The sequence below is a fragment of the Micrasema longulum genome, unplaced genomic scaffold (genome assembly GCF_059751315.1).
Source record: "Micrasema longulum isolate JH-2025_06_02 unplaced genomic scaffold, ASM5975131v1 h1tg002472l, whole genome shotgun sequence".
NCBI classification, from domain to species: domain Eukaryota; kingdom Metazoa; phylum Arthropoda; class Insecta; order Trichoptera; family Brachycentridae; genus Micrasema; species Micrasema longulum.
The window spans coordinates 48,572-73,364 of NW_028279616.1; the positions used below are offsets into that span (position 1 = coordinate 48,572).

At 32.9% G+C, this 24,793-nt stretch overlaps 2 protein-coding genes across 3 annotated transcripts in view; one reads left to right on the top strand and one right to left on the bottom strand.

Annotated features, from left to right (window-relative positions):
- LOC148272114 (uncharacterized) overlaps positions 1-8,155 on the bottom strand; it is a 31,269-nt gene extending 23,114 nt beyond the window's left edge. For both annotated transcript variants that reach the window (XM_088240510.1, XM_088240509.1), the window contains exons 1-2: positions 8,011-8,155; positions 7,474-7,727 (exon numbers count right to left, since the gene is read on the bottom strand). In XM_088240510.1, coding sequence (XP_088096636.1) covers positions 7,474-7,662 — 189 coding nt within the window. In that variant the 5' untranslated portion in view covers positions 7,663-7,727; positions 8,011-8,155. The remainder of the gene's footprint in view (positions 1-7,473; positions 7,728-8,010) is intronic.
- Positions 8,156-9,777: 1,622 nt separating this feature from the next.
- LOC148272115 (putative protein phosphatase 2C T23F11.1) lies at positions 9,778-22,692 on the top strand. The gene is made up of 6 exons (XM_088240519.1): positions 9,778-9,960; positions 10,045-10,235; positions 12,711-13,142; positions 16,274-16,365; positions 19,393-19,602; positions 21,030-22,692. Exons 2-5 carry the CDS (start codon positions 10,049-10,051, stop codon positions 19,585-19,587), a joined length of 906 nt encoding a protein of 301 aa, XP_088096645.1. The 5' UTR covers positions 9,778-9,960; positions 10,045-10,048; the 3' UTR covers positions 19,588-19,602; positions 21,030-22,692.
- The last annotated feature ends 2,101 nt before the right edge of the window (positions 22,693-24,793 follow it).

The following is a 24,793-nucleotide window of genomic DNA, read 5'->3' on the forward strand; positions in this document are numbered from 1 at the left end:
CTGTGGTTCTGTGTGACACAACAACATCTCTCATCCATGAAATCAACTATAATGACGATTATTATTAACTTTGTGATAATATTATGTAGCTATATTATCCATTACTATATAAAAGTTTATAAAAAATAGCACAATGAATTCGGTAATTATAATTATTCCTATAACAATTTAAATGTCAACCGGCCGATTCGTTCTTCAAATGAATAATGCCAAAAACAGCCACACCGAGCACTGAATGTCCTGCGATATGACTGCATAATAGTAATGATGGTCATATGTCAACTGTATCATCTCAGAGTAAAATACCCCTTATGAAATAATGTACAAAATACTCTTTTCCAAATCGAGAATCTTCAAATAATTTATGTGATCTGTAAGCACACTCTAGGAGGACAAAATCCCGACTGGGTTTAAGATGTTCAAAATATAGTATACTTATTTGTATGAAGAAATAAGTAGGAATAATCGGCTAGATTTTTGGCTCACTACTGGCGCTGGGCGCGTTTTTTCATATTTTTATTTATTTTTGGAGAAAAAAACAATCAGTGGCAATGATTTATAAGAAATAATAATTATTTGTTAGTTGAACTGTACATAAAGTAAACGTAAAACATTATTATGGATAGTCAAATATAATGGTAAGCTGTGCATAATCACTTATATTGACGATTCGCCCCTGGTATAGGATATTTTTTTTTTAAACCTGGAATATAAAGCCTTTCTATAAGCTTTCCAAGATCAAATATAAAAGAAAGTCAATGTCGCATTTTTTGCACATTCGCCGTTCTATGATCACAACGAAATGTTCAATCTACTTTACATCAAGGGTGGAAAGGCAAAAGTTCTTAAGCAACATGTAAATAAATGAATGAAAAAAAAACAAAAAACTTTGATTGGCTCTTCCGTAAAGCTGTTACATGTCTCTTAGGAACTTTTGCCTTTGCACTGTCGATATTATGTACCTAAATAATACATGTCGCACTGCGAGTGTAAAACTAAAAAAAAGTGAAAATTACTCATTTTATGGTTAAAATGCAAAAATAATTTTAAAAAATAAAAGTTTTACAAGCAATGTGAAATCTTCAAACGCACATATCTCTAAAAAAACACTATTTGCACATACTACAGTTTTGCACTCGAGGTCTGATGCATTCCACAAAATTAAAATCAATGGGACTTGTATTTTATAAATTTTCTTTATGTATTTTCTGTTTATTGATAAAGTTCCCAATATTCCCAGTTAATTAGTAACTTTGGCCATAAGATCTTTTGGCCAGCATTACCACTTTTCAAATATTTTGTTTTTATTTTCTTATGCAATACAAAAATCGCAGTTTGAATATTTTGATGGCAAATTATTTTGATGAATGAATGAATTAATCACAAATTATGAAAAAGGTAATAATAAAAAATAAAAACTTATGCATGGCAGTACATGTCTTTAAACTAAATTATTATCAACAAATACAATTAAATTAGATTGAAATTGATTTTATGGATCACACGTTATTTGTCTCGTAACATCATTTGGTTAGAACAGATAATAGCATTTAAAAAAAACAATGGACCATTATAGGGTATGTATATAAATGTATGTTATTAATAAAAATAAAACATAAAATAAAATTAATAAAATTATTAATAAAATAAAATAGAGTCACTAATGAAATTTTGATATAAGTAGTCGTTTTGGAATAATTGTGAATTGACAAATGAATGAAATTTTCCATTAGGTTTAAAATAAATTGATATATTTAATCCAATCCTAAAACTCGTAAACATTGTCAAATACTCCAATTGGCAAAACACCCTAATTATAAATACGTCAATTTTATCAAGGATCTCTAATAAAAAAAAACCATGCATTATTGATTTTCAGTGTACTGTTCTGAAATATAGTTAAGTATTTATGAAATTATTTCATTCAATTGGCGCAACATTTAGTTACGGTAAACTTACATATATCCTTTAATACTTGGGTTAGATATATATATTTATTTATTTAAAACCTGGAAAATAAAGCCTTTCAAAGATCAAATATAAAAGTCAACGTTGCATTTTTTGCACATCCATCATTCTACGATCACTACGATTTAATTCACTAGTTCAATTTTTTTTATTAACTGTAACTGTCACACACCATTTATCGTTTGTTAGTTAGTCACGCCATTTTAGAGCACCGTTTTCAATTATACATTTTAGTACAATCTTTTCAGTTAAGGTTTGTTTTAGAAATTGGTTTATAAAGGCTCTCTTCATTGAAAATAGTTTCTATTCAGTTGTTGGTCTTCTACACAAGTCTTCTGAGATTATCTCTCTAAATTTTCCTTTTCATGGTCGCAGCAGGAATCCGTCTTCTTAGTGCCTTCTTACTATTTTTACCAACTTGTGAATTGTGGGTCTCATTAAGGTCTAATACTATAGCCATTTATTCTAAACCTTTGATTTATTTACGTCAGTCCATAATAATAACCAACGTCATACACCATGACTGCAAGGAACGCACTTGTAAAACACAAACCAATATGAAATACTTCAATGCATTTACTACAACATTCTAGTTTATGTGAAGAAATTATATTTAATAGGACAATGGTTTTCCAAAATGAGTTCTTCCATTTAACAGGAAAAGAACAAAATTCCAAATAGTGTGGTGCTAAACACACATAAATTTGATTGAAATTTGGAAAATGTTATGAGAAGAATTCGCATTACTAGACATCAGTACATAAAAATATACTCTATAAAAAATTATATTATTACTAGCCAAATAGGTAGAGATCGATGTAGGTTTTTTGGATTAAAATTTATTATTTTTTTAAGGTATCAAAAGAGGTGTAAAATGTTTCCCTCGGCATAGGTCATCCCAGTGAGAGAACATTATTATAAATTAAAATATGTAAAAGGGTGAAGGGCAGGTTGCTATTAGCAAATATACCTATATATGAATTTTCAATTTTTATATAGGTCCAATTTATTTTTAAATGCATTAAAAGGTCGTAGGACATTCGGCCTCCTTCACTAGATAACCTAGTTTGTTACAAATATTCGAATATAGCACCTAAATTCAGCTGGGGTGACAACTACAATATGTGATCGCATAATTTCATACATTTACCTCCCATGCACTTATCTAAATTTTGTCAGAGGTCACTTCTTTTCATTGCCTTTTCTTAACACAATATTTTGCTGAATAATTTCAATTGCTAAAAGTCATAATATGTCTACTAATTACTGATATTTTTTTATGTTTTTGTTACATTTTTCATGTACCACAAAGAATATAAAGCAAAAATCATTCTGAAAATCTGTCATTGAAAATATCCCCATAATTCTCTGGATTTGATTTACGTGGCTTTATGAAGCATATTTTACTGTTTTTATTGATTTACTCCGGATAATTTATACAGCGCCATTTTTGTGAAAATCACCCCAAAGCCGGTGTACAATAAACATTGTTGTCACTTATGCATTATTATTTTTATTGATTGCAATTAAGTCCACAGTGTATGTAAATAATTTAGGGTTGTATATTTCGATATTTCCAAACAAACTACCAACTATTTTTTTTTTTAATACTTAAAGTCAAATGTTTTCCATTAATATTGCTGTATTTATTTATATCTTTTTTTTCCTTAACAGGTTCACTGCCGGCTCCGCCAATTGGAGTTATAATTTTTCCACAAAAATAAAAAAAATATTTTTAGTGCTTCATTTTCGAGCCAATATTCAATTTTTTTTAGATTTAAATATTTTAGGCTGACAGTGAAGGTGTTATAGTTTTAAAAAATTAGTGCCAAATGCAGATTCAGGCATAGGGCCAAGGTAATCAATAATATCTATTTTCATTCACCAACTTATTAGAATTCTGTATTATACACAATATAGTATTGCTGAATTAATTCCAGCAACTAAACTTTGTGTTGTACAGCTATTCTTGATTTTTAAAAACAACTAATAATAAAAAGCTATAGAAAATTATATTCATAAACAATAAAACATGTTAGCTGTTATGTTTTAGATTTGCCAGATTTCAACAAACATAATAGATAAAATATTATTTAGAACTAAAAACACATTATATGGGAGAGAAGGGGGGGCATTGAAATTGTGAATGTGTATATTTATCAGAAAAGGGCTGAACTTAGGCTCGGTTGTTTGATTGTTAGTAAAAGTAGAGTTTTACTATAGTTTAATTTACCAAAGATTTCGGTTTTACTATCGTTCTAGTATCAATGCATTGTTGCACAATCGTTTCTACTATAGTAAAGTGTAACCACTAAAGTAAAAAAAAATAGTTATGTTTTATTAATTTTTTACGCATGGTTACACTGTGGGATTTGAATCAGAAACAGAATCTCATGTTAATAATAAAATTTGACAATTTAATATAATAAAAACCAAGGAACAATAACAATATTTTAATATCTTATTTCGAAACAAGAATGATAACAAAAATTAAAATACAAAAAAATACTGTCAATTCAACAAGTTAGGAAATTTGAGCGAAATATTATATAATATTTATTATATTCTATGTTTAAACTTTAACCTAATTATTTTTAAAAAGAAGACAAGATTTGACTGCCACAAAATTTGGTGGAAAAATAAAGACGAATCCTTTTCAACAAAGTTTTAGTTTTCTTGACAATAAGTAAAAAATGTCATCATCGGAAGAACTCTCCGGTTTATATTGATCGTAATAAGCGCTATCTATTGCTTATTCATAAATAAAAGTGACATGAGCAAATAAAGGCAACCGGTAAACATAAAAAAAACCGCCATCTTAATTATTCTACTATATTACTAGCCAAAATTGGCAGGTTGAATTTTTAACTAATGGTTAGAGTTTTACTATCTATTATTACTATTAGTTACTATAGATGAAACAACCCACTTTGTCCATTTTTAACTATTACAATCAAACAATTGGGCCTTAGCGGGGAATTGGTCAGTTATTTACAAAATAACTAAAATCTTTTTTATTCCACATGTTAACTCCGGAACTTTCAAAACTACAAATTGATTTTTTTTAATGCAGAGCACAAAATCAAATATTTTACCAAGGATAACAGTTAAAAATTACTATACACTTTTTTTTAAACGATTTGCTGACTTACCAAAAAATAAAACACTAATGTTCAATGTGTTAATGTAACATTGTAATAGGTTAATGGTATGTAGCGATATTGAAGTCACTATGGATGTTTGTAGGCATTAATGAGGTTTGTCAATCAAAAGTTATTATTTAAAATTATGCGGACGTTTTTATTTTTACAAGATGTACAAAATCAGTATTATCGACAAAATAATGTGAAAGATACATGGCAAAGAAAGGCATGATCCCTTTCAAAATATAGCATATTGTTATATGGTTAGTTAAGGTTTCGAGTAAAGACCCATTTTTTCATTTTCAAATAGAAAGAATAACTCTGTGTGTAATTCAAGACATCATTTTATTTATTCAGTTTAGGTGTTTTATTCAATAAAATCCAGTTTACATTTTTTTAGATATAAAAATTATAAATCTACCTGTAACAAAGGAATATCAACTGTACTAATTGTTGTTCTACTGTGCAAAATATTTTTTTTTTACACGGAAATGATATTGATGGTAAAAATATAAACATTTCCAAAGAACATATCTCAGAAACAGCAAATTTGTAAATAGCGAATATTATTTTTGTATCAGTGATTCCTACACCGAGCAATGAATAAAATATTTCTCCACTTTTTCAACTTACGTAATAACCCGTTTCAATTGGTTACTCTACAGTAAGGATCCATTTACATACTTAATGCCAAACAGCGATATCTACAAAGAACTTTTAACTAACAGTTACCTTTTGCCAAGCCCAATTTTCTCAAAAATACCTAGGTTTTAAAAGGGATGTAATAGAATTGTAGTGATTTCATCGGGAATCGAACCTGAAAATCCAGTGCATGCGGTGAGTCTTAGCCTTTACACCAATAAGACCACCGTTTTTATATTTTGCACCATAATTACAGTGGTGAATGAACACCCGGCTTCAGAAAAATCACATTTAATAATTATAGCACCTCATTAAGAATTCTAGGAATTTAATTAATGCGTAATGTTTTTGGCACCATAACATCAAAATAAATGTACAATTTATAATAAATTGTAAATACAGCCGAACTTGGTTATAACGATCACGGAAATAGCGAGATCTCCGATGTAACGTGCAGACACTTAGCATTTTAGTTCATGGTTTTCTCCATACATTTATTCACTTTTACAACGAGCTTACTTCTCTGATATACCGAACAAAAATATTAACAGTAAAAAAATCTTCAGTTTTCAAAATAAGAACCCAAGTAATAAAATACAAACGGGTGACTAACATAAAGGGATCGAATTATGTTTATTACAATGCAAGTGTCTACCCAACTGTTTTTTTCACCGACATTGAAAAAGTATCAGACATATGGTCGAAATTGCTTGTAAAAATCCAAGCTTTGTGAATTCAGTAAGTACCAGCTCGGCACCTCATTACAATTTACAACTTTTTTTGTAGTTTATAAATGAGTTTCTTTTTTCGGGGTTTTTACAATAGTTTTCAAATTTTATAATGTTAAATGGCCAATGCATAATAAGCCTTAGGAGTGAGGGAGTTCTAGATCAGATTTGTTAAAAAATAACCTTTGAATTATAAACTTGTTTAGTAACAAGAGTAAGTGGCTCGAAATTTGTGAAAAATTGGCTATTATTATTAGTGAAATAGAACGTAGCGCGAAAAATGTGGAAGTTTAAAAAAAGTTTTCGCTATCTTTCACCCATAGTATCTACATTGTGGAAAAATATGAATGTTTATTTATCTGCATTTAAAATAATATCTGACATGAAAAATTTTAAAATTTTATGACAAAAAGGAATTGATAAAAAAAATGTGTAAATAAATTCCAATTGTGTATTTTTCTTTGGATTACAACTTTCAGTGTTATGTGTTGTACTTTATATTTTCATGTGATGGGTATGTTTGAATGCATATATTATAATTTTCCTCAACAGTTTTTTGAAGTTATCCATATGAATTACATATTAATGTTCAATGGCGATTGCATTTTTTTACAAATCTTTTTCTGGTATAACGAATAACGGTTATAACGAGCAAATTCAGTCGGTCCCGTCTTCCCCGTAATAACCAAGTTCGACTGTATATTATACATATTTTAAAAGGGACGTCTCGGCATTTTCAGGGCTTATTATATATCGATCATTCTAAACTCTCAAGGTGTCCAGTATTTTCTACAAAAATTAGGACAAACTCAATATTTTATACCGCATCCTCGAGTTAAACTTTTGTAGATAGTGTTTGCCATTAAGCACTCGAATGGAAGACACAATTTGAACTCAGTTTTGTTACAATTCCAACAATACTAAGGGCATGATGAAGTCCAGTACTGGCGAGGTGACTCAACACCGATATTATAATATAACAAGAGATTCACCTTGTCCAGATGTTTCTCCACGGACTGTACAATGACGGCGGCGTGTTCTATGCTCTCGTCGGCCAAGATGGTGAGCATGTTGATCAGGGGCTTGCTATTCACCGTCAAGTCTGCCAGGCTTGAAGAGTACTCGTCGCCTACCACGGCCGACATCTTCGCCTCCGGCTTCTTCGCGCTCTCGAAAGCCATTTGAAAACGAAGAATCAAATGTAAACGACGATGTTATTCCTACGAGTTATCTGCCACTTTACCATCTGCAACAAATGAACAAAAAATCATTATCACTGCAAGTCGGCCACGCAAACTCACTTAATAACCAATGGGCAGAAATAAAAAAAAAACATCTACCGCGCGATCGAATACAAATCACTGACGCGAAACATTCCAAATATATTTTAAATAATTTCTATAAATTAAAAATATTTAATAGTTAACAGATTGCGATGTGATTGCTCTATCAAAATGGCGACGCCTCGACGTCGCGTCGCAGACTTGTGGCGAAACACATATAACAAATTTCATTATATTTATATTCACCATCATAACGCCCACATGCTAAATATATCTTATTTTTCCAATAAACGGGATAGGTGGAAACTTCACAAGAAATAGACGCAGGCGACAACGAAGAACTTTCAATAAACGCGTACGAGCAGACGACAGACGGGCGAATTAACCGAAATAAAATATATTCAATATGGCGCTGGCTTTGCATAAATTTTATCTATGAGATTTGTGGTTTATGGTCATCTTAACCCTTTCGTCAACTATGCCGTGATACCTAAATCCATAAAAATATTATAAAACGTTTATTTGTTTCACAAAATATTATTTAATTTTATCTATGAAATTTAATTTCAAACAACTGCAGACTAATCAAGTTTATTTATGAAATTTAATTTCAAATAACTGCAGACTAATCAAGTTTATTTATGAAGAGAATATTAAACAGGCATTAATAGCGTGCAAGTTTTTTTTTTTTTAAAGGAATAACCCGCTAAGCCTCTATTTTGAGGCTTGTCAGCAGGTAGTATAGAAGCAAACGTATTTAAAAATGCAAAAAACATCATTTACAACACCAAATACATATTACAATTAAAATTTTAGTATACAAAAAATAATTTACGTGTTCGAAAATAGACAGGATGTTGAATTTTAAAAACCATGTAAAGTAACTACCTACTTAACTTACCAATGACAGGTGGGTCAAAAGTTATAAAAGCCATAAGCTCTGTTCGACTTTCATACGCACTTATTAAATATGTTTTCCAATGGTAGTAGGGATTAGAATAAACGTATATTTAAAACTTTTGAATACAGGTACCAAATAAAAAAATATAGAAAAAAAAAACAATAGTTAATAATATTACACTCACAATGACATTAATCTCTGTTTTAAGAAATAAAGTTCTTCAAACGTTTTCCAGTAAAAAAACATATAACAGAATAACTTTTCAATAGTTTTTGCTAGCATAAATATTATTCGTTACTTATACTCAACATGTAACATGGTTTGGCTATGTGAGGAATGAAGTAATAAGAGAACGGACGCAACAAACTCCGTTGACGACTGTCATCAAGCGGAGGCGATACAGTTTGCTAGGCCATATACTGTGAATGCCTCCTGAGAGCCTTAACCACGCTTGCCTATTTTACAAGGCATCAGGTTCTCGACGTCCTGGACGTTCACTGCTGACTGTTTGTTAGCAGTTTATGTCAGAACTTCGGGAGAAGAACCGGACTTGGAAGGACGCAAAGGAGTTGGCAGCTGATAGAGATTCATGGAGGCTCTTTGTGGTTACCATATGCTCCAACTAGGGAGCGGACATGGAATGAATGAATGAAATACTCAACATGTTTTGAAACACTGTCATTAAAAAAAAATGTACGATTTAATGCGTGTCTTTTGGTGACAAATAAATTGATAGGTGAAATTGGACTAAAACATGTGTAAATATTTAACTAAATATAATTCGAAACTTGACACTAGCTAAAACACCCAGTTGGGAGGTGAAAAAGCTAAAAAAAAACTAAAAAGAATACGTGGAATTGTAAATTAAATAAAAAGGTTAGGCAAAAGAAAAAGGAGGGGTTACTTTAAAAAAAAATTTTTAGAGATTCGCATAGTTCATAAAAAATAAAGAATATTGGTAAAAATATATTTATTTAAAAAACTTTGTGAATTTTATGGTACCTACCTACTTTTACCGAGCGAACAGAGAACAGTTAAATTTTAAATATGATTCTATTGGTCGAATTGGCCATTTTGCTCATGCTCATTCTCTATTGGTCATTTAGTTTATTGTAATGTAATGTACGTACTTATCAACAATGTGTCAAATGTCGCGTGAATAAAGATATGGTTGTATTATCGATATTTCCTCGCGCCTTAACTGTTTTCCTTTTTATGCCGTACAAGTAACTTGGAACCGTTTTATTTTACGAGCCTAGAGAGGTCCGTTTTGTCGAAGATTTCCACCGTTACTGGTAAGTAGTTGGATTCTTGCGTAGTAATTTTGAAGGGAAACTGACGATACTCTAGATTGTAGATCCGTGTGTTGGTGTGTCTAGATAGATGGGGCAGACTCTGTCGGAGCCGGTGACGGCCAAGCAGTCGTCCGTGTGTGAAGATGCGCAGTTTAAGGTGGGCGCCTCCTGCATGCAGGGCTGGCGAGTGTCCATGGAAGACTCCCACACTCACATCTTGTCGCTGCCTGATGACCCGGAGGCGGCCTTCTTCGCGGTGTACGACGGCCACGGAGGTGAGTTTTTATATGGCAGATACAGAAAATAGGATGAGAGACAGCCTTAGCAGGATTACATACCGCTTCATGGTATTGTCAGTAAATTTTTTTCCACAGAAAATAGATACAGTAAACGTAATATCGAATTATTTTAATTTTAAGTGAGCAGCTTAAAGCTGTAGGCTTATTCTGTCACAATTTCTTTTCGTAAGTTCGTTCATTCCTCAAATATCCATCTAACTCTAATGGGCCTGCCACACACTCGGCGAGTGGCATGGGAAGTAGCGAGAAAAGGAGGCGGAGACGTAGTGTGGCAACATTACTCGTCATGCTCCTCGTCGTGCCCACCGCTCCCTATTTTGTCGGTTTTTGAGCGCGAGTCAAAGGACCGCAATATGAGCGCGAGTGGCTGGCCACATAATCGTGTGGTCGCAGTATGCATCCAGCGCTCACACAAGACGCACGCGTCATTTTTGAATGATGTATATTTCTTCGTATGACGTTGATATAATTAGCTATACTAAACATGCATAGAAAGACAAATGACAAGGGCGGAGCGTCGTGAGTAGAGCAGTGTGTGGGCAGAGAGGGCAACATCAGGCGAGAGGGCAACATCGGGCGAGAGGGCAACATCGGGCGAGAGGGCAACATCGGGCGAGAGGGCTGCAGCGCGAGGAGCGAGCGAGAGTTTTAAATCATAGAAATAACATTAAATCCATATTAATGTTTAATTTACTAAATGGCTTGGTGCTGGTGCTGTCAACCAAAACGGAGTGTGGAGAAGACGGTTTAATCATGAATTAGAGGCACTGTATGGCGAACCCAACATTGCACAATTCATCAAAATAAGATGATTACAATGGTTGGGCCATGTGCACAGAATGAATGATAACCGCACCCGAAAAAATATTATTTTTACCACTCCGGAAGGCAGACGAAGCAGAGGCAGACCAAAATTAAGATGGCTGGATAATGTGGAAAGTGACATAAGAGCGATTGGCCTGACGAACTGGAGAAGAGCCGCGGGGTGCAGGGACGAATGGAGACAAATTCTGGAGGCCAGGGCCCACAACGGGCTGTAGCGCCACTGATGATGATTACTAAATGGCTTAATTGATGTACCATCATTACTGGAACAAGTGGCATTCAATGTTCCGATCTGCCGGTTGCGAAATAAAAATGTGCTGTTCCTTGATCAGCACAACACAAACTATTACTTGCATGCACCAATGTCCCCATTGTGTCGCATTGTTAACTCGAGCTGGACTTTTTTGGTGTAAGTCTTTCTAGACTAAACAATCACTAAGACCAGATCTTGTCTAGAGATAGTAATTATTGTTTAATTTTTTGTCCTAACTTAAATTTGTTTTCCTGTATTGAATATTAGTACCATTGACATTAAGAGGATTAAGTGAAGATACGTCAAGATATTGTACCTGTATATATTATAAAGAAATGTATTTACCATTGTAAAATGGACTAAATAAGTCCATAAATAAATAAATAAATCTATGGTGGCAGCTTATTACAATCATCAAACATCCTATTGCTGCTTCCGTGGGTTTAGGTTGAATCTGGTTTTCTCTAGCCTTATCTATTAATTAACATATTACAACAGAGATGAAGAACATTTAAGAGAAGGTAATATAGAAGTCCAGGCATCTACAGGGCTTTTGACCTGTCAATTGCTGGTTTAAGTGGCCACTTTACACACTGTGTAACATTCACCATTCTGCCTATATTTTAACATCTATATTCCTTCAATTCTTTCATCTGTTGATGTGTGTGAAGTTAAAGAGCTGAAACCTTTATTTGTTAACCTTTATATGTTTAACCTTTATATGTTACACAGTGTGTAAAGTGGCCACTTAAACCAGCCATTGACAGGTCATAAGCCCTGTAGATGCCTGGACTTCTATATTACCTTCTCTTAAATGTTCTTCATCTCTGTTGTGATATGTTAATATAAACAGCTCCCCACGGAGTTGAATCCAGTCCTTGTCTACAAAAATTTGGACAAACTCAAAATATTGTTGTTATCTATTATTGTTAAGTTGGGTTTCTCCCAAGCTAATTTATTCAAAATAATCTCTAGGTACATAACAATGAACAAAAAATGTTATTATACCATTAGGTGGTGCATAAGTGCACTGTGGCATTAATTTCAGTTCCAGAAATAAAATGTTGGTATATTTTTTAATGAATTTTACATCATACGATTGAATTAGGTAGGAATTGTAAGTAATGAAAAAATTGTTCCAAAAAAGTGAGGCGTTACTGATTTACAAATTTATTAAATAATTCCTATTTATAAAGATTTTTTTATGATTACATCAAGTTTTCATTTGCTTATCCCTCGTGTAAAAAGAGGTACCAGTGTACATAGCAGTATTTAATATGGTAAATCACGAAGTTAGTGCTTCAAATATTAACTTTGTTTAAAATGTATCTGTTTACATATTCAATAAATAATAAAATCCATTTTGCGGTTAGGGGCCACGGTGGCGCAGTACGCGGGCAAGCACCTGCACAAGTACGTGGCCCGGCGTGCCGAGTACCGGCTGGGCGACATCGCCGAAGCGCTGCGCCAGGGCTTCCTGGAGTTGGACGCCGCCATGCAGGCGGACGAGGGCCTGCGCCGCGAGCTGGCCGGCAGCACGGCCGTGGCGGTGCTGGTGCGCGAGCGCGTGCTTTACTGTGCCAACGTGGGCGACTCGCGCGCTGTGGCCAGCGTGCGCGGCCGCGCGCTGCCGCTGTCGGCCGACCACAAGCCCAACGACGAGCGCGAGTTGCGCCGCATCGTAGCGGGCGGCGGCCACGTGGAATTTAACCGTGTCAACGGGAACCTTGCCCTGTCTCGTGCTCTCGGCGATTTCGGATTCAAAGCCAATGCACACCTCCCACCGCAGGAACAGATTGTAACTGGTGAGTTATTTTATGTATTTGCACAGTCCTATATCCAATTCATACCGACGTGCATCCAGCTCAAAGTATTTCTCTAAACTCACAAATAAATTAACATATTGTTAGAATTATTTCAGCGCGCCTACAGTCTTAAGAACATATCATAACCAATAACTTTTCCTTTTTATTTACAATTGCGACGCTAAAAAACAAACGTGACTATATTTATTTTAAGTGAAACTGACTAAATCCTCTTTTTGTCTTTAAGCAATCAATATAACCATATTTTTAATTTTTTTCAAAAAAAGTGTTTATTTTAACAAATAAAATAACATACATAATAGCATTTTCATTCCTTCAAAACCGAGGCTTGTCTGCGGGTTACATTGCATTTAAAAGATTATTTTTTTAAAAATTTATAAAAGGTAAGTACATAGTTTAATAATAAATGGAGAATATAATAAACGAGTTTCTAACTGTTTTCTTAGCAGAAATACAGGAGATGGCTATGTTTAAACTGAATATTATTACGTAAAACAACAGAAGCAGTCGTATTACTAAGAATCTCAAAAATGACAGTGGCCGGAGAGAGCCATAATTGACTGCGTGTGAATTAGAACCTGGCTGTCTTCTCTCATGTAAAAATTCTAAAAAAGGATAATTGAGTGCAGAAAAGTCCGTCTCGTAGGGTAGTGGTTGGCGTGTTCGCCTGCCGTGTTCGAGATCCTGGGTTCGATTCTTTGGAGCGTAAGACCGATCTTCCTGTAACACACGATTGAGATACTCTGCATGTACTTTTCCAATGCAGCGTCCTATGCACCATCATGTGTGGATTAGGGTTTCATGATGATGATGATGATGTTGTTAAGGCCCAGTTGAACCATAAAAATTACCTACTAGTCTTGGAATTCATTTTTTACACATTGATAGTTATATCCATAGAATTAAGAATAGTCCAGAAGGAGCGTAGAATCATATTTGAATACATCGGACTGTGTCCAATAATTCCCCCACTATGCCTTACTTTCGCCCCGCGCATTCGTGATGCCGCCGCGTAATGTTGCACGATGCGAAAAAATATAATTATAACACAAACGTAAGGTAAAAAAAAGCAATCTGTTAATTTCTCTGAAATTATATTGTCGTACGGAAATATTGATTGACACAACAGAGTAGATAAGTAAAGGGGCATTTAATAAGAGTAATTGAATTAATGAAGTTTAAACTTTAAATATAAAACAAATTTTATTTTACATAAAATGGATATTTTTATATCATGTTAAATGTTAAATAATATTTGATGTTTTAAAGATAATGTCGGTCAAATGTCCACGTTAGAGTTGTTTAATCCGAGATCCAATTTTCATTAGTTCTCTCATTAGATGAGCAAAGTAGGGTAAAAAAATTTACTACCCTGGCAACACTAACGAAATGTTCATTTTGTTTCTTCGACAATCGACGGATGGAAAAATAATTCAATTTTTAAGTAATGCATTCGTTACATACACATTCATTTGCTAATTACATATGAAATGTGATTGCATCCTGTTTCTTTAAGATCCTAGCAGTATTTCTACACTTTAAAAGCACACAACACGGTATAGTTGAATTCAAATCAGGAGTTGCGTACTGAGCGACGTCTACAAAGAAACAAATGGGTCTAAACGTAAACCCACTCATTTATGAGTAGTTTAGTCACCTTCTGTTTGAACTAGCAAAACCAAAAAAATATTACCTATTTTATAATTCACAAATAAAGAGAGGGAGTTGCTGACCACCGTCAAATAAGAATAGCAGCATACTTTTGTCACATTTTGCAATGAGAAGTATGCTCTTTACCTTACTGTGGAAGGAAAGATAGAGGGCAGGCGGGGTATGGGAGAAGATGAGCATCATGGCTCAGAAATCTTAGACAGTGGTTTGGTGTGCCGGATGCAGCGGCGCTGATTAGACTGGCCCAGGATCGTGATGAATTCAGAATGATCTTCGCCAGCCTCCGGTAGGAGCAGCAAAAGAAGAAGAAGAATAATAATGATTCACAAAATCAGACGACTGTGAGTCACAGATGTGTGATATAATTGGAGCAGGATACCATTCCATTGTGTTGAAATATCAAAATGAGTATTAACTATGAAAAATAATAGTACACTATTGATTTAAAGCTGATGCATGTGTGTCTAATTACAATAACCCGAAAATAATATATTGTGAAATTTATTTTGTTATGTATACTAAAGTAAATAAGTTTTACTACTTGATGAGGTCCTCTATTTGCTTGTTTTGTGTTGTAAATCATTAGGTTACTTATTCGTTCAAAGTGAGATTGTTTTAAAGTCAAATATGCAGGTTTTTTTTATTTTCAAGATCAAATATCAAAACTGCTTTTGCTATAGAAACATAATTTTATTTCTAACGGAACATGTTGCTAAATCATATGGCAGCACACGTTTTCCGTCAATGCTTGGCTCAAACGCATCAATTGTAGTCGATAGCGATCTCCCATGATGGTTTTGTTGCGTTTGAAGTGCTCATAATACGCTACATCTAACATCTCATTGTGCAGAGCAGAGATGATGATGATGTTTCAACAAAGTATGGTCACCGTAAGTCTCCACAAGAATTCTATGTACTTTAGCTGAAGATTTAAAAATAAGTAATGCAGTAAAATTCCCCACAAATAATTTTTTTTTGGCATGAAATTCAACATGTTTAACACCATGAAAAAATATGTTGTTTACACTTCGGCGGAATAAAATATACTGTCATTTCAAGCATAGTGGTGGAGTTTCACGATGAAGTCATCTGTAGTATTGTCCGATGTAAAAAGCTAAATAACACTTCTGTCAGGAAAAAGCAAGAACTTATTCAAGCCCATACTTAAAAATGTTATTTTACAACGTTAATGCCGATTCAATAATTAATATTATATATTCATACATTGAACAGTCCTCAAACAAGATTTATGTACTAAATACGCGCTTAAAAAGCATTCTTTACAATTGGGAAATCGTTCACAATACCACTCCTGTAGATGTACAAATCTGGTCTTTCCCTAACTAAAGTAGTGCTTCAAAATAAATTAATGTGATTTCTTAAAGTGTTTAATTTAATATATTTCTGAATATATTGCAATGTCTTTTTTTGTCATAAAGCCTTTCCTGATGTGGTGGTCCATAACATAACAGAAGATTGGGACTTCTTTGTTATCGCTTGTGATGGGATCTGGGACGTCCTCTCCAGTCAGGTGAGATTTATCCAATATTTTAATTTAAGATATTACACCGGACTCCCGTTTTGCACGGTCTCGAAATAACACCGTGCAAAAAGAGTTTTATTTTTGGAACATTAATTTAATAGTGCGTAGCAGTAATACTATATATTTCGTGGGTAAAATGAGTAGTGAAATACTTATGTAAAACTCTGATTTATTACAAACCCGACATTTGATAAAGCAATATATTATAATATAAAAAATAATAAAACAAAATAAAACATGTGACTAGCATCGTACCTTACTATGGTATTATGCCTCAGAGAAAATGCATAACAATATTCTTATTACAATATTTGAGTTTGTCTAAATATTTGAAGACAAAAGACTGGATTTTACCCCCCCGGGAGTCATTAACTACTACTACTACTACTACCATCACGCCATTTACCGTAGGGGTAGGCAGAGAGAATGGACCGCCACACACGTCTATCCTGGCATACACTCCTAGCCTCTTCCACATTCATACATCTTGTCATACATGCCCTTCGGTTCTGTCTGCTTTTGACATGACCAGACTTAAGATTTTGGTTTATCTGATCATGCCACGTCTTCCTTGGTCGTCCTCATCTAACGTTGCCGTTCATTTTTGCCATATATACTTGTTTTACCATTCTCTCGTCGTCCATTCGTTCTACGTGACCAAACCATCTCAGAGACCCTTTCTTAATCTTATCAATTATACTTGTCTCAGATTTACACTCTCGCCTGATTTCATCATTCGTAACCCTGTCATACATTGATTTCCCACACATTCGTCTAAGAGATCGCATTTCAACCGCGTTCACTCGGCTTTCATCCTTCCTCTGCCAGTTCCATGTTTCACTTCCATACATAAGTGTTGGGACTAAAACTCCGTTGTGCACTGCCAGTTTTTAAGTCATTAAGATTAACAAATTACAAACAGGGATGGAGAATACCTTAAAGTAGGGAATATGGAAGTCTAGGCATTTACAGGGCTTATGACCTGTCATTGGCTGATTTAAGTGGCCACTTTACACACTGTGTAACATTCACCATTTTGCCTATGACTTCCATATTCCCTACTTTAAGGTATTCTCCATCCCTGTTTGTAATTTGTTAATATTCTTATTATTTGGAAAAAAAATGTAGAAGAAATGTTTTTTTTTTTTATAAAAACTTTTTTTATTGTAGTTGTCGAATCAATGTAGCATTTATTATAATTGGCCTGATACCATTTAATTATTAAATTAATTGTTAACGTCTATCAAACTTTTAACCTCAAATATCTAATAACTAGTAATTTTGACTTTATGCTTTTTCGTACTTGAAAACTTTTTTACAATATAATTTGATAAAAAAAACACAATACTAAACGTAAAAAAAAAGCAGAACCGGATGCCATTTTGAATCATTCAAGGATTGAGGATTTTAACAGGAACAATAAGAATGAGAGTATGAAAAAATAATTATTTATCAGACTTTAACATTAGAGAATTCTTTAAAAGTGTTTCCAGTGTACAGTCCATTTTATCTTTAACTTTGCTATTTGCCTACTAACACGGACAAAATTTGTATGTTTACTTAGTTCACCTACAGGCACTAACACACTAACAACAGAGGCATATTTAACATTGAAACGCACCGCACCATACAAAAACGTACAATTGCATGTTTTGGTTTAAAAAATGGAGAAAGAAATTTTCAAATCGTATTTTTTTATTGAAGTAATACTTATCATAGATATTTGAAGTGCACAAAATGAATCTCTACCCATTAATTTTATGAAGGTATAAAAATATATTTAATCTTGTATATCCAAAACAGAAAATCGACTCTACTGATATAATAAAATACGTAATAAAAATAAATAATAAAAAAATACTTTTTTTTTTAAATCCGGAATTCATTTTAATACGAGTAAACCTATCCATTGTTGTTCTTTTTTAGTAAACTTTACACAGTACTGCGTGGGACGTATCCCCTGTGTTTGTCATACTGCAAGTCAATTCATTCTATTTGACAAACATGTTAATACATATCTGAAAATGGTGTAAAGATGAAAAATCTCGATTTATGAATTGTTATGTAAGTTTAGTTGATAAATGTTTCTTTACTCTATATCAATTTCTGTTAGTATTGCTTATCAGCTAGAATGAATTTATTGATTCAAATATCAACAAAAAGTTCAGATAAAAATAAAAACATGTGGCTATAATGTGTAAAAGAAATATATAATAAATGAATTGGAAAACAAATTATTCTCCTTTGTAAACATGCCCAGGTGCGTAGATTTTCACGATCACTTAACAGTAGGTATGTATTGTCTTTTTTGGGTGATCCCGTGAAGGTTGAATTTGTTTCGACGTTTCGACTAACCTTGCAGTATGTTGTGTAGAAAATGATGATATGTTTATGTACTAGTAGTTTGTACCGTGTTGCAGTCGACAGTAGGTTCATTCGCAAGTAGGTATTACACAACACATACTTTACCCTGAAGATGGCTCGTGCAATGGTAGCCGAAACATTTGCAATTTTTCTACATGTCTTGGCATCAAAATTTAAGCCTAAAATGTTTTTTTTTGGAATTAAAAAATTTTAGAAATCCAGTCACAATAATTATAATATAAATACAAAATATAATAGAGTCTTTATTCAATAAAATACAAGTTATTTTAATATTAGTGAATTAAAAAAAAAAACAAGGTATTAAAACATATTTGTAACCATATTTATAACCCTCAATCATATAACATATTTAAAACCCACTGAGTCACCATGTGTACTTGCCCTGTGCGCGGGTGACTCTTATATGAGTCTAAGTGTCTCCTGCCTAACTGAGTGAAAAAGTGCTAGAATATGGCAAAATTTATGCACAAAAAAATCCCCGATCTCAACACTTTAAAGACAATCCCCAAATTTGAACTAAATAATTGGCAGTGTTACATCTCCTGAATTAAAATTTGATAATAACTATCATGATATTATTGATGATTACTATTACTCTGGGGCGGCTAATAATTTCAATTGTCATTGCAGGATGTGGTAGACTTTTGTGGAAAGCAGCTTAAAGAGGGAGCGGAGCCCAGCGAGGTGTGCGAGAGGCTCATGCACCTGTGTCTGGCCCCCGATTGCGCCATGGGGGGGCTGGGCTGTGATAATATGACAGTTCTTCTGGTGTGCCTGCTCCCACTGGCGGAGCCAGCCTCCGTCAAGGGGAGCGAACCGGCATAACATCACCCACTGAAGGTAAGAGCAAGGGGCTGTTTTAGTGTACTTCATAATAATCTTAATATTTAAACCAAATGCTGATTTGAGTCTAGTAATTTTATTATATTACATTTATTTGAAAATGTCCTAATAAGTGTCCAAATCAGTGTTTGATTTAAATATTAATATTATAATATGGATTTCTCCAAAATAAACGCCAACTCGGTAAATAGGTATTATTGAGTAGGGTTGTGGTCCCTTGGCCAGTGTTTCGGACTCACGAATCAGAGGTCCGAAGTTCTGACACTGCTCTACCACTGCTTGATTATTTCGTATAGTGAGTTATATTTACAAGATGTTGAAAATAATTGAAAAAATTAAGTATTTAGGTAAATCGTAAGAATAAAAGTATTTATTTTTATTAAATGTTTGACCACAAAGTTAATGCTTTGTATATTAATAATACGCATTTCTTTTTATTCATTTATTTTTTTAAATAGTTTAAAGATTGGACCATCATTCTGTTACAAAATAAGATTATTAACAAAATCGCCAAGTTAATACCCGGGTGCTAAAAACTGTTTCAGTGGATGAAGGAATATTTCCAGATACAGAAATTTAAGACAATTCCTTGGACTTCGCAAAGACAAAACACTGAAAATAGATTTCCAAAACACACAGCTATCAACATTATTTTACTAGCCATCAATCGGCGAAAGATTAATGGTTAGTATCCATTATTATCCGAAAAAGCTCTAAAAATACTGATCCCACTCGCCACAACTTACAGGTGTGAAAGTAGATTTTCAGCAATGGTGACAATGAATACAAAAACAAGGACCCGATTGGACTTAGAGCACGATCTACTCGTATGATGTACATTGGCTAAAACTGCACCAAATATTTAACAAATTGTCGGAACTAAGCAATATCAACCATCTCATTGACTTACTTTACATCGTGATTTAATAAGAATTGCTAAAAAATAGGTGTGTTCAGTAATTTAAAGAAAAAAAATACAATAGCTGATATGTTTTTTAAACTAAAATTTTTTAGGGGTATTTGATAAGCAAGTAATTAAAAAAAATTGATTAAACTCGATTTATAATTAGCAAGTCCAAAACCAAATATAAATAAATTCATCTCATTATCTATCTATGTAGTCTGGGAATAGGCATGTGATGGTGCTAGAACTTGCGAAATAAAAAGGAGATCTATGGCGGGTATGTCACCCAGTACTGGATTACTCCAGCTCCACACCAACTCCAGTAAATCAGGACAGTCAATAAATTAGTTGATTTAAAAAGATTTGACAAGCATAATAATTTATTATAATTAATAAAGCTGCGGGAATATTAAGTAAAAAATTAATGTATTTTAGAAATTTTTCATGGACCCGACTTCTTTATTGGGCCTCAAAATGGTTCGGATCTGCTAGTTTATTAAATGTTGTTTTCTGTTCACAGAGGACTGTAGCGGACATTCACCAGCCTGCGCCGCACACGAACTAACGCACTATTCCTAAACAGTGCGCGAATAGTTCATACAGCAGAATGGACAATGGCGATACAGTGAAATGTTCACATCGCTAGTGTATGTGTTAGGTGTCTGTAAATATTACGAAAGTTGGTATGTGGTATATCATAGAAGCATAATCAAGTGTACCTGCAAAATGTATTATGGGACATCAATTGTAACTAAGAAACTGAGCGGGTTACGAATCTAGTGGAGAGATTAATTTCCTTGTGTATATAGAACATGACCGTCAGCAGGGGTGTGCACTCCGTATATCAACTTAAAAATAAATACCCTAAGTAATTTACCGCTAAATTAAACTCAACAAAACCACTACAAATTTAACCAAAGTGAAAGCAAAAAAAAAATTATTTTCAATCTGTTTTTTTGTGGAGTTGTTCTCGATTGGTTTCGAGCCTACCTATCCAATAAGTCATCGTATCTAAACAACAAAAATGCTAAATTTGACACCTCTCGTGGTCTTCCACAAGGCAGTCATTTTGGGCCCATTTTGTTTTTATATTACATAGTATTTTCCAAATGTCAAAGTTTTGCTTTTTGCTGTCGATATAAAAGTCTACAAAGAAATAACACACATCATTTGTGAAACTCTCGAATCAAATGTGAATACATAACTTACTTAGTTATTGGTGCACAAAAAATTATTTGCTCCCCAAAGTTTTTAGGTGCAACTTATTTCATAATTCTTGGAAAAAGTTGTAGATATGCCAGACCTCGGTATCTTGTTTGATTAAAAATTTGGATTGAGCATGAATGGGGAGAAGTTTGGGATTTTGCTGTAGATGATAAAAGATATTGAGTCCATTAAAATAAAGAAAATTGATTACATGGTTCACGTTAAGAACATTGAATAAGTTGATCACAAATTTTAGCCTTTTTTGAATTTCCTACTATAAATTTAATACCGGTTGAATACTTAAATTATACATACTTCATTGATTGTTTAAATATACAAACAAATAAAGCAGATGTGAATTGGGTGACTTGCTATTTCTATTTAACGTATAACACAATATCTCTTACCGTATAATTACTTAGTTTCATGTAGGCTATAGCCGAGTTTTCACTATCAATGTCTTTTGGACTGGCGGCTCTAGCCGTCATTTTCTAAATGAGATAATTTTGACAGCTATTCCAGGCATAACCGGGATTGTGTTGAATGTGAACATCAATGTTCGATTGTTGCAAATATGCGAGTGCCTGGTCGACTCACCCTTAGTATTATAGGTACCACTCTCCGTGACCGATCATTGTCTAATTAATGCCGATTCACCGATACGACTGATCAATGTTTTTAACATATACCTTGTAAGTTTAAAAAAGGAATGTGTATTCTTCCTGTCGGCAGAAATTAATAATAATTAACGGCTCTTTAAACTTTTTATGTTGTATATAAATATATTCATTTTTTATCCACCAGTTTCAAATCTATTTCTTGTATTTGTTTACATCTTCTTGTTTATAATTTTTTATAAACCACTTATTTTTGAGCTGTCGACCGATTTTGAGGTTAGTACCTAATCATCAAGATTTATACAACGTTCTTAAACATTACAAGTTTTAGATAAAAGGAGAACGAAAAAGAGAGAAAAAGAGAATACACAATATGAATTATAACAAGGATAATATGAATTTATTTATTTATACTGTATTTTCCTATGTATTATATCATGTGTATGTAAAAGCCCTATGAATGTTAAAAAATAATAAATATAGACATTTAAGCAGTGCCTCTGCCGACCTTACTCGCTGTCTATTGGATTATTTAAGAAGTCATAGATTTCTTAAATAAAATTCTTAGGAAAAATATTTATTTCATAGAAATACATATTTTTATCAACATACACTTGATTTGTACTCGGTGTAATTGGATGGAAAAGCGCGAGGTATGCAGTGGGCACTGCTAATGCCTATATGGAGTGCACGCCCCTGACAGTCGGATAGTATAAAGCAATAAGTTGTATCTGCAACAGTACGGCGCCGTACAGGCAGAATTATTCCAAAGAAATGTATAAAATAGACCTTCAAAGCGTGGCGTAGACATAAATTGTTCATTTGAATAGTTACGTGACATTTCTGTTGTATATTATGGTTTTATTTCCAAAATGTGTAATGTGTACCTAATTTAATTAACTCCGAAGAAATTAAATTATTTTTTAATACTATCTAAATGATGTTATACTTGAAATACTCTCCAGTGTACCTATGTATGTATTTTAAACAATTCTTTCACAAAATTATATATAATTTTTTATGAAAAATAAAAGACGTATGTAGTCAACATTGTTTTATTTTATTTATATTGTATGTATATCAACCATATATATGTACATACTTCACAATCTTATTTCTTTAGGTATTTAGTTATGTATCTTATCTTATTATATCACATATTGTCGGCATACTGATAAAACCCTCTAGATTATCTCTCATCAGCTTCAGGGTGCCTGGAAGAATGACTAGACAGGTTCCACCGTTTTGTAGCAACAATTCACGGACAGTGTATACTTGTAATGCCGTATTAAACAGACTTCATGAACTCGGCAATAGTTATTCCCAGTTATCTGATATATTAAGTGTAGGGTATTGTTCCTATAGAATAAACCTTTTGAACTTTTTCAAAGACGGTGAATGGTAATTATATTTATTTATTCATGCATTTCATAATATATACAATTTTTTGTTCACTTTGCCCATGTATGAAACAGTTCTTATGATTTTCTTGTTATATTACTTTAAAAAAATTTATTATTCAATTTGTTTTTTTACATTTATTCTTGAATTGTTTAAACTTTTTACTGAACATGTTGTATAATTATTAGGTTATTTTTTTAATTATAAATCTTGTATAATTTTTAGGTTTAATTTTTTTTATAAATCTAAGGTAAAACGAAATTTGTTTTTAAAAAATAATAATTTTAAGCCAAATATGTTAGTATTATAATTTTTTGTAAAAGGCAGGTTTGCCATTTATGGTAATAAAATAAATAAATAAATCACAAAATTTGAGAAAACAAGTTAAAAATGCAGTTACATATCGTCATGATCGTAGAACAATGACGCATGTGATTTTCTTCAACATTACATGAGAGCGACTTAACAAAAAATTTACGCTTTACGTCGCAACTCGATAAGTACAAAAGTATATCCTTTGATATTTGCGTTAGTTATATATATTAAATTTTTTTCAAACCTGGAATATAAAGCCTTTTCAAGATCAAATATTAAAGAAAGTCAATGTTGCATTTTTCGTACATCTGTTGTACAATCGCGACTACATATGTTATTTTTTAAGCTTTACAACATTTTTAGTTTCAAAGTTAGCAAATATAACAACCCACTAAAAGTATTTTAGGGAAGAGCCAGATATAGCATCCCCGGGTGTTTTGTGTTGTAAGTCGCCATTTTAATCGGGCCTCCTGGTCTGTTGTGGCGCAAAAAAAAGATGATTTTCAAAATCACGGACAGGTAAATAAAAATAAATAATATAAAGAATTGAGTCAAATTCTCTAAAAAAAAGCTTAATCATTTACGTGTCTTCAAATAGGTTGGGCGTGTAATATAGTTCCTCTCTCTAAAATTAAAAAATATTTTCTAAATTCATTGAAATAGCATATCAGCTTTAAGCTACTTGCTTAAAATTATTATAATAATAAATTGTTTAAAAAAACATTAAGTTAGTGTTTAAATGTTG

Coding starts and splice junctions, on each gene's coding strand:
- LOC148272115 (XM_088240519.1), top strand. CDS start 10,049: ATGGGGCAGACTCTGTCGGAGCCGGTGACGGCCAAGCAGTCGTCCGTG. Junction 13,143..16,273: donor GCAGGAACAGATTGTAACTG/GTGAGTTATTTT, acceptor TTTGTCATAAAG/CCTTTCCTGATGTGGTGGTC. Junction 16,366..19,392: donor GGGACGTCCTCTCCAGTCAG/GTGAGATTTATC, acceptor TTGTCATTGCAG/GATGTGGTAGACTTTTGTGG.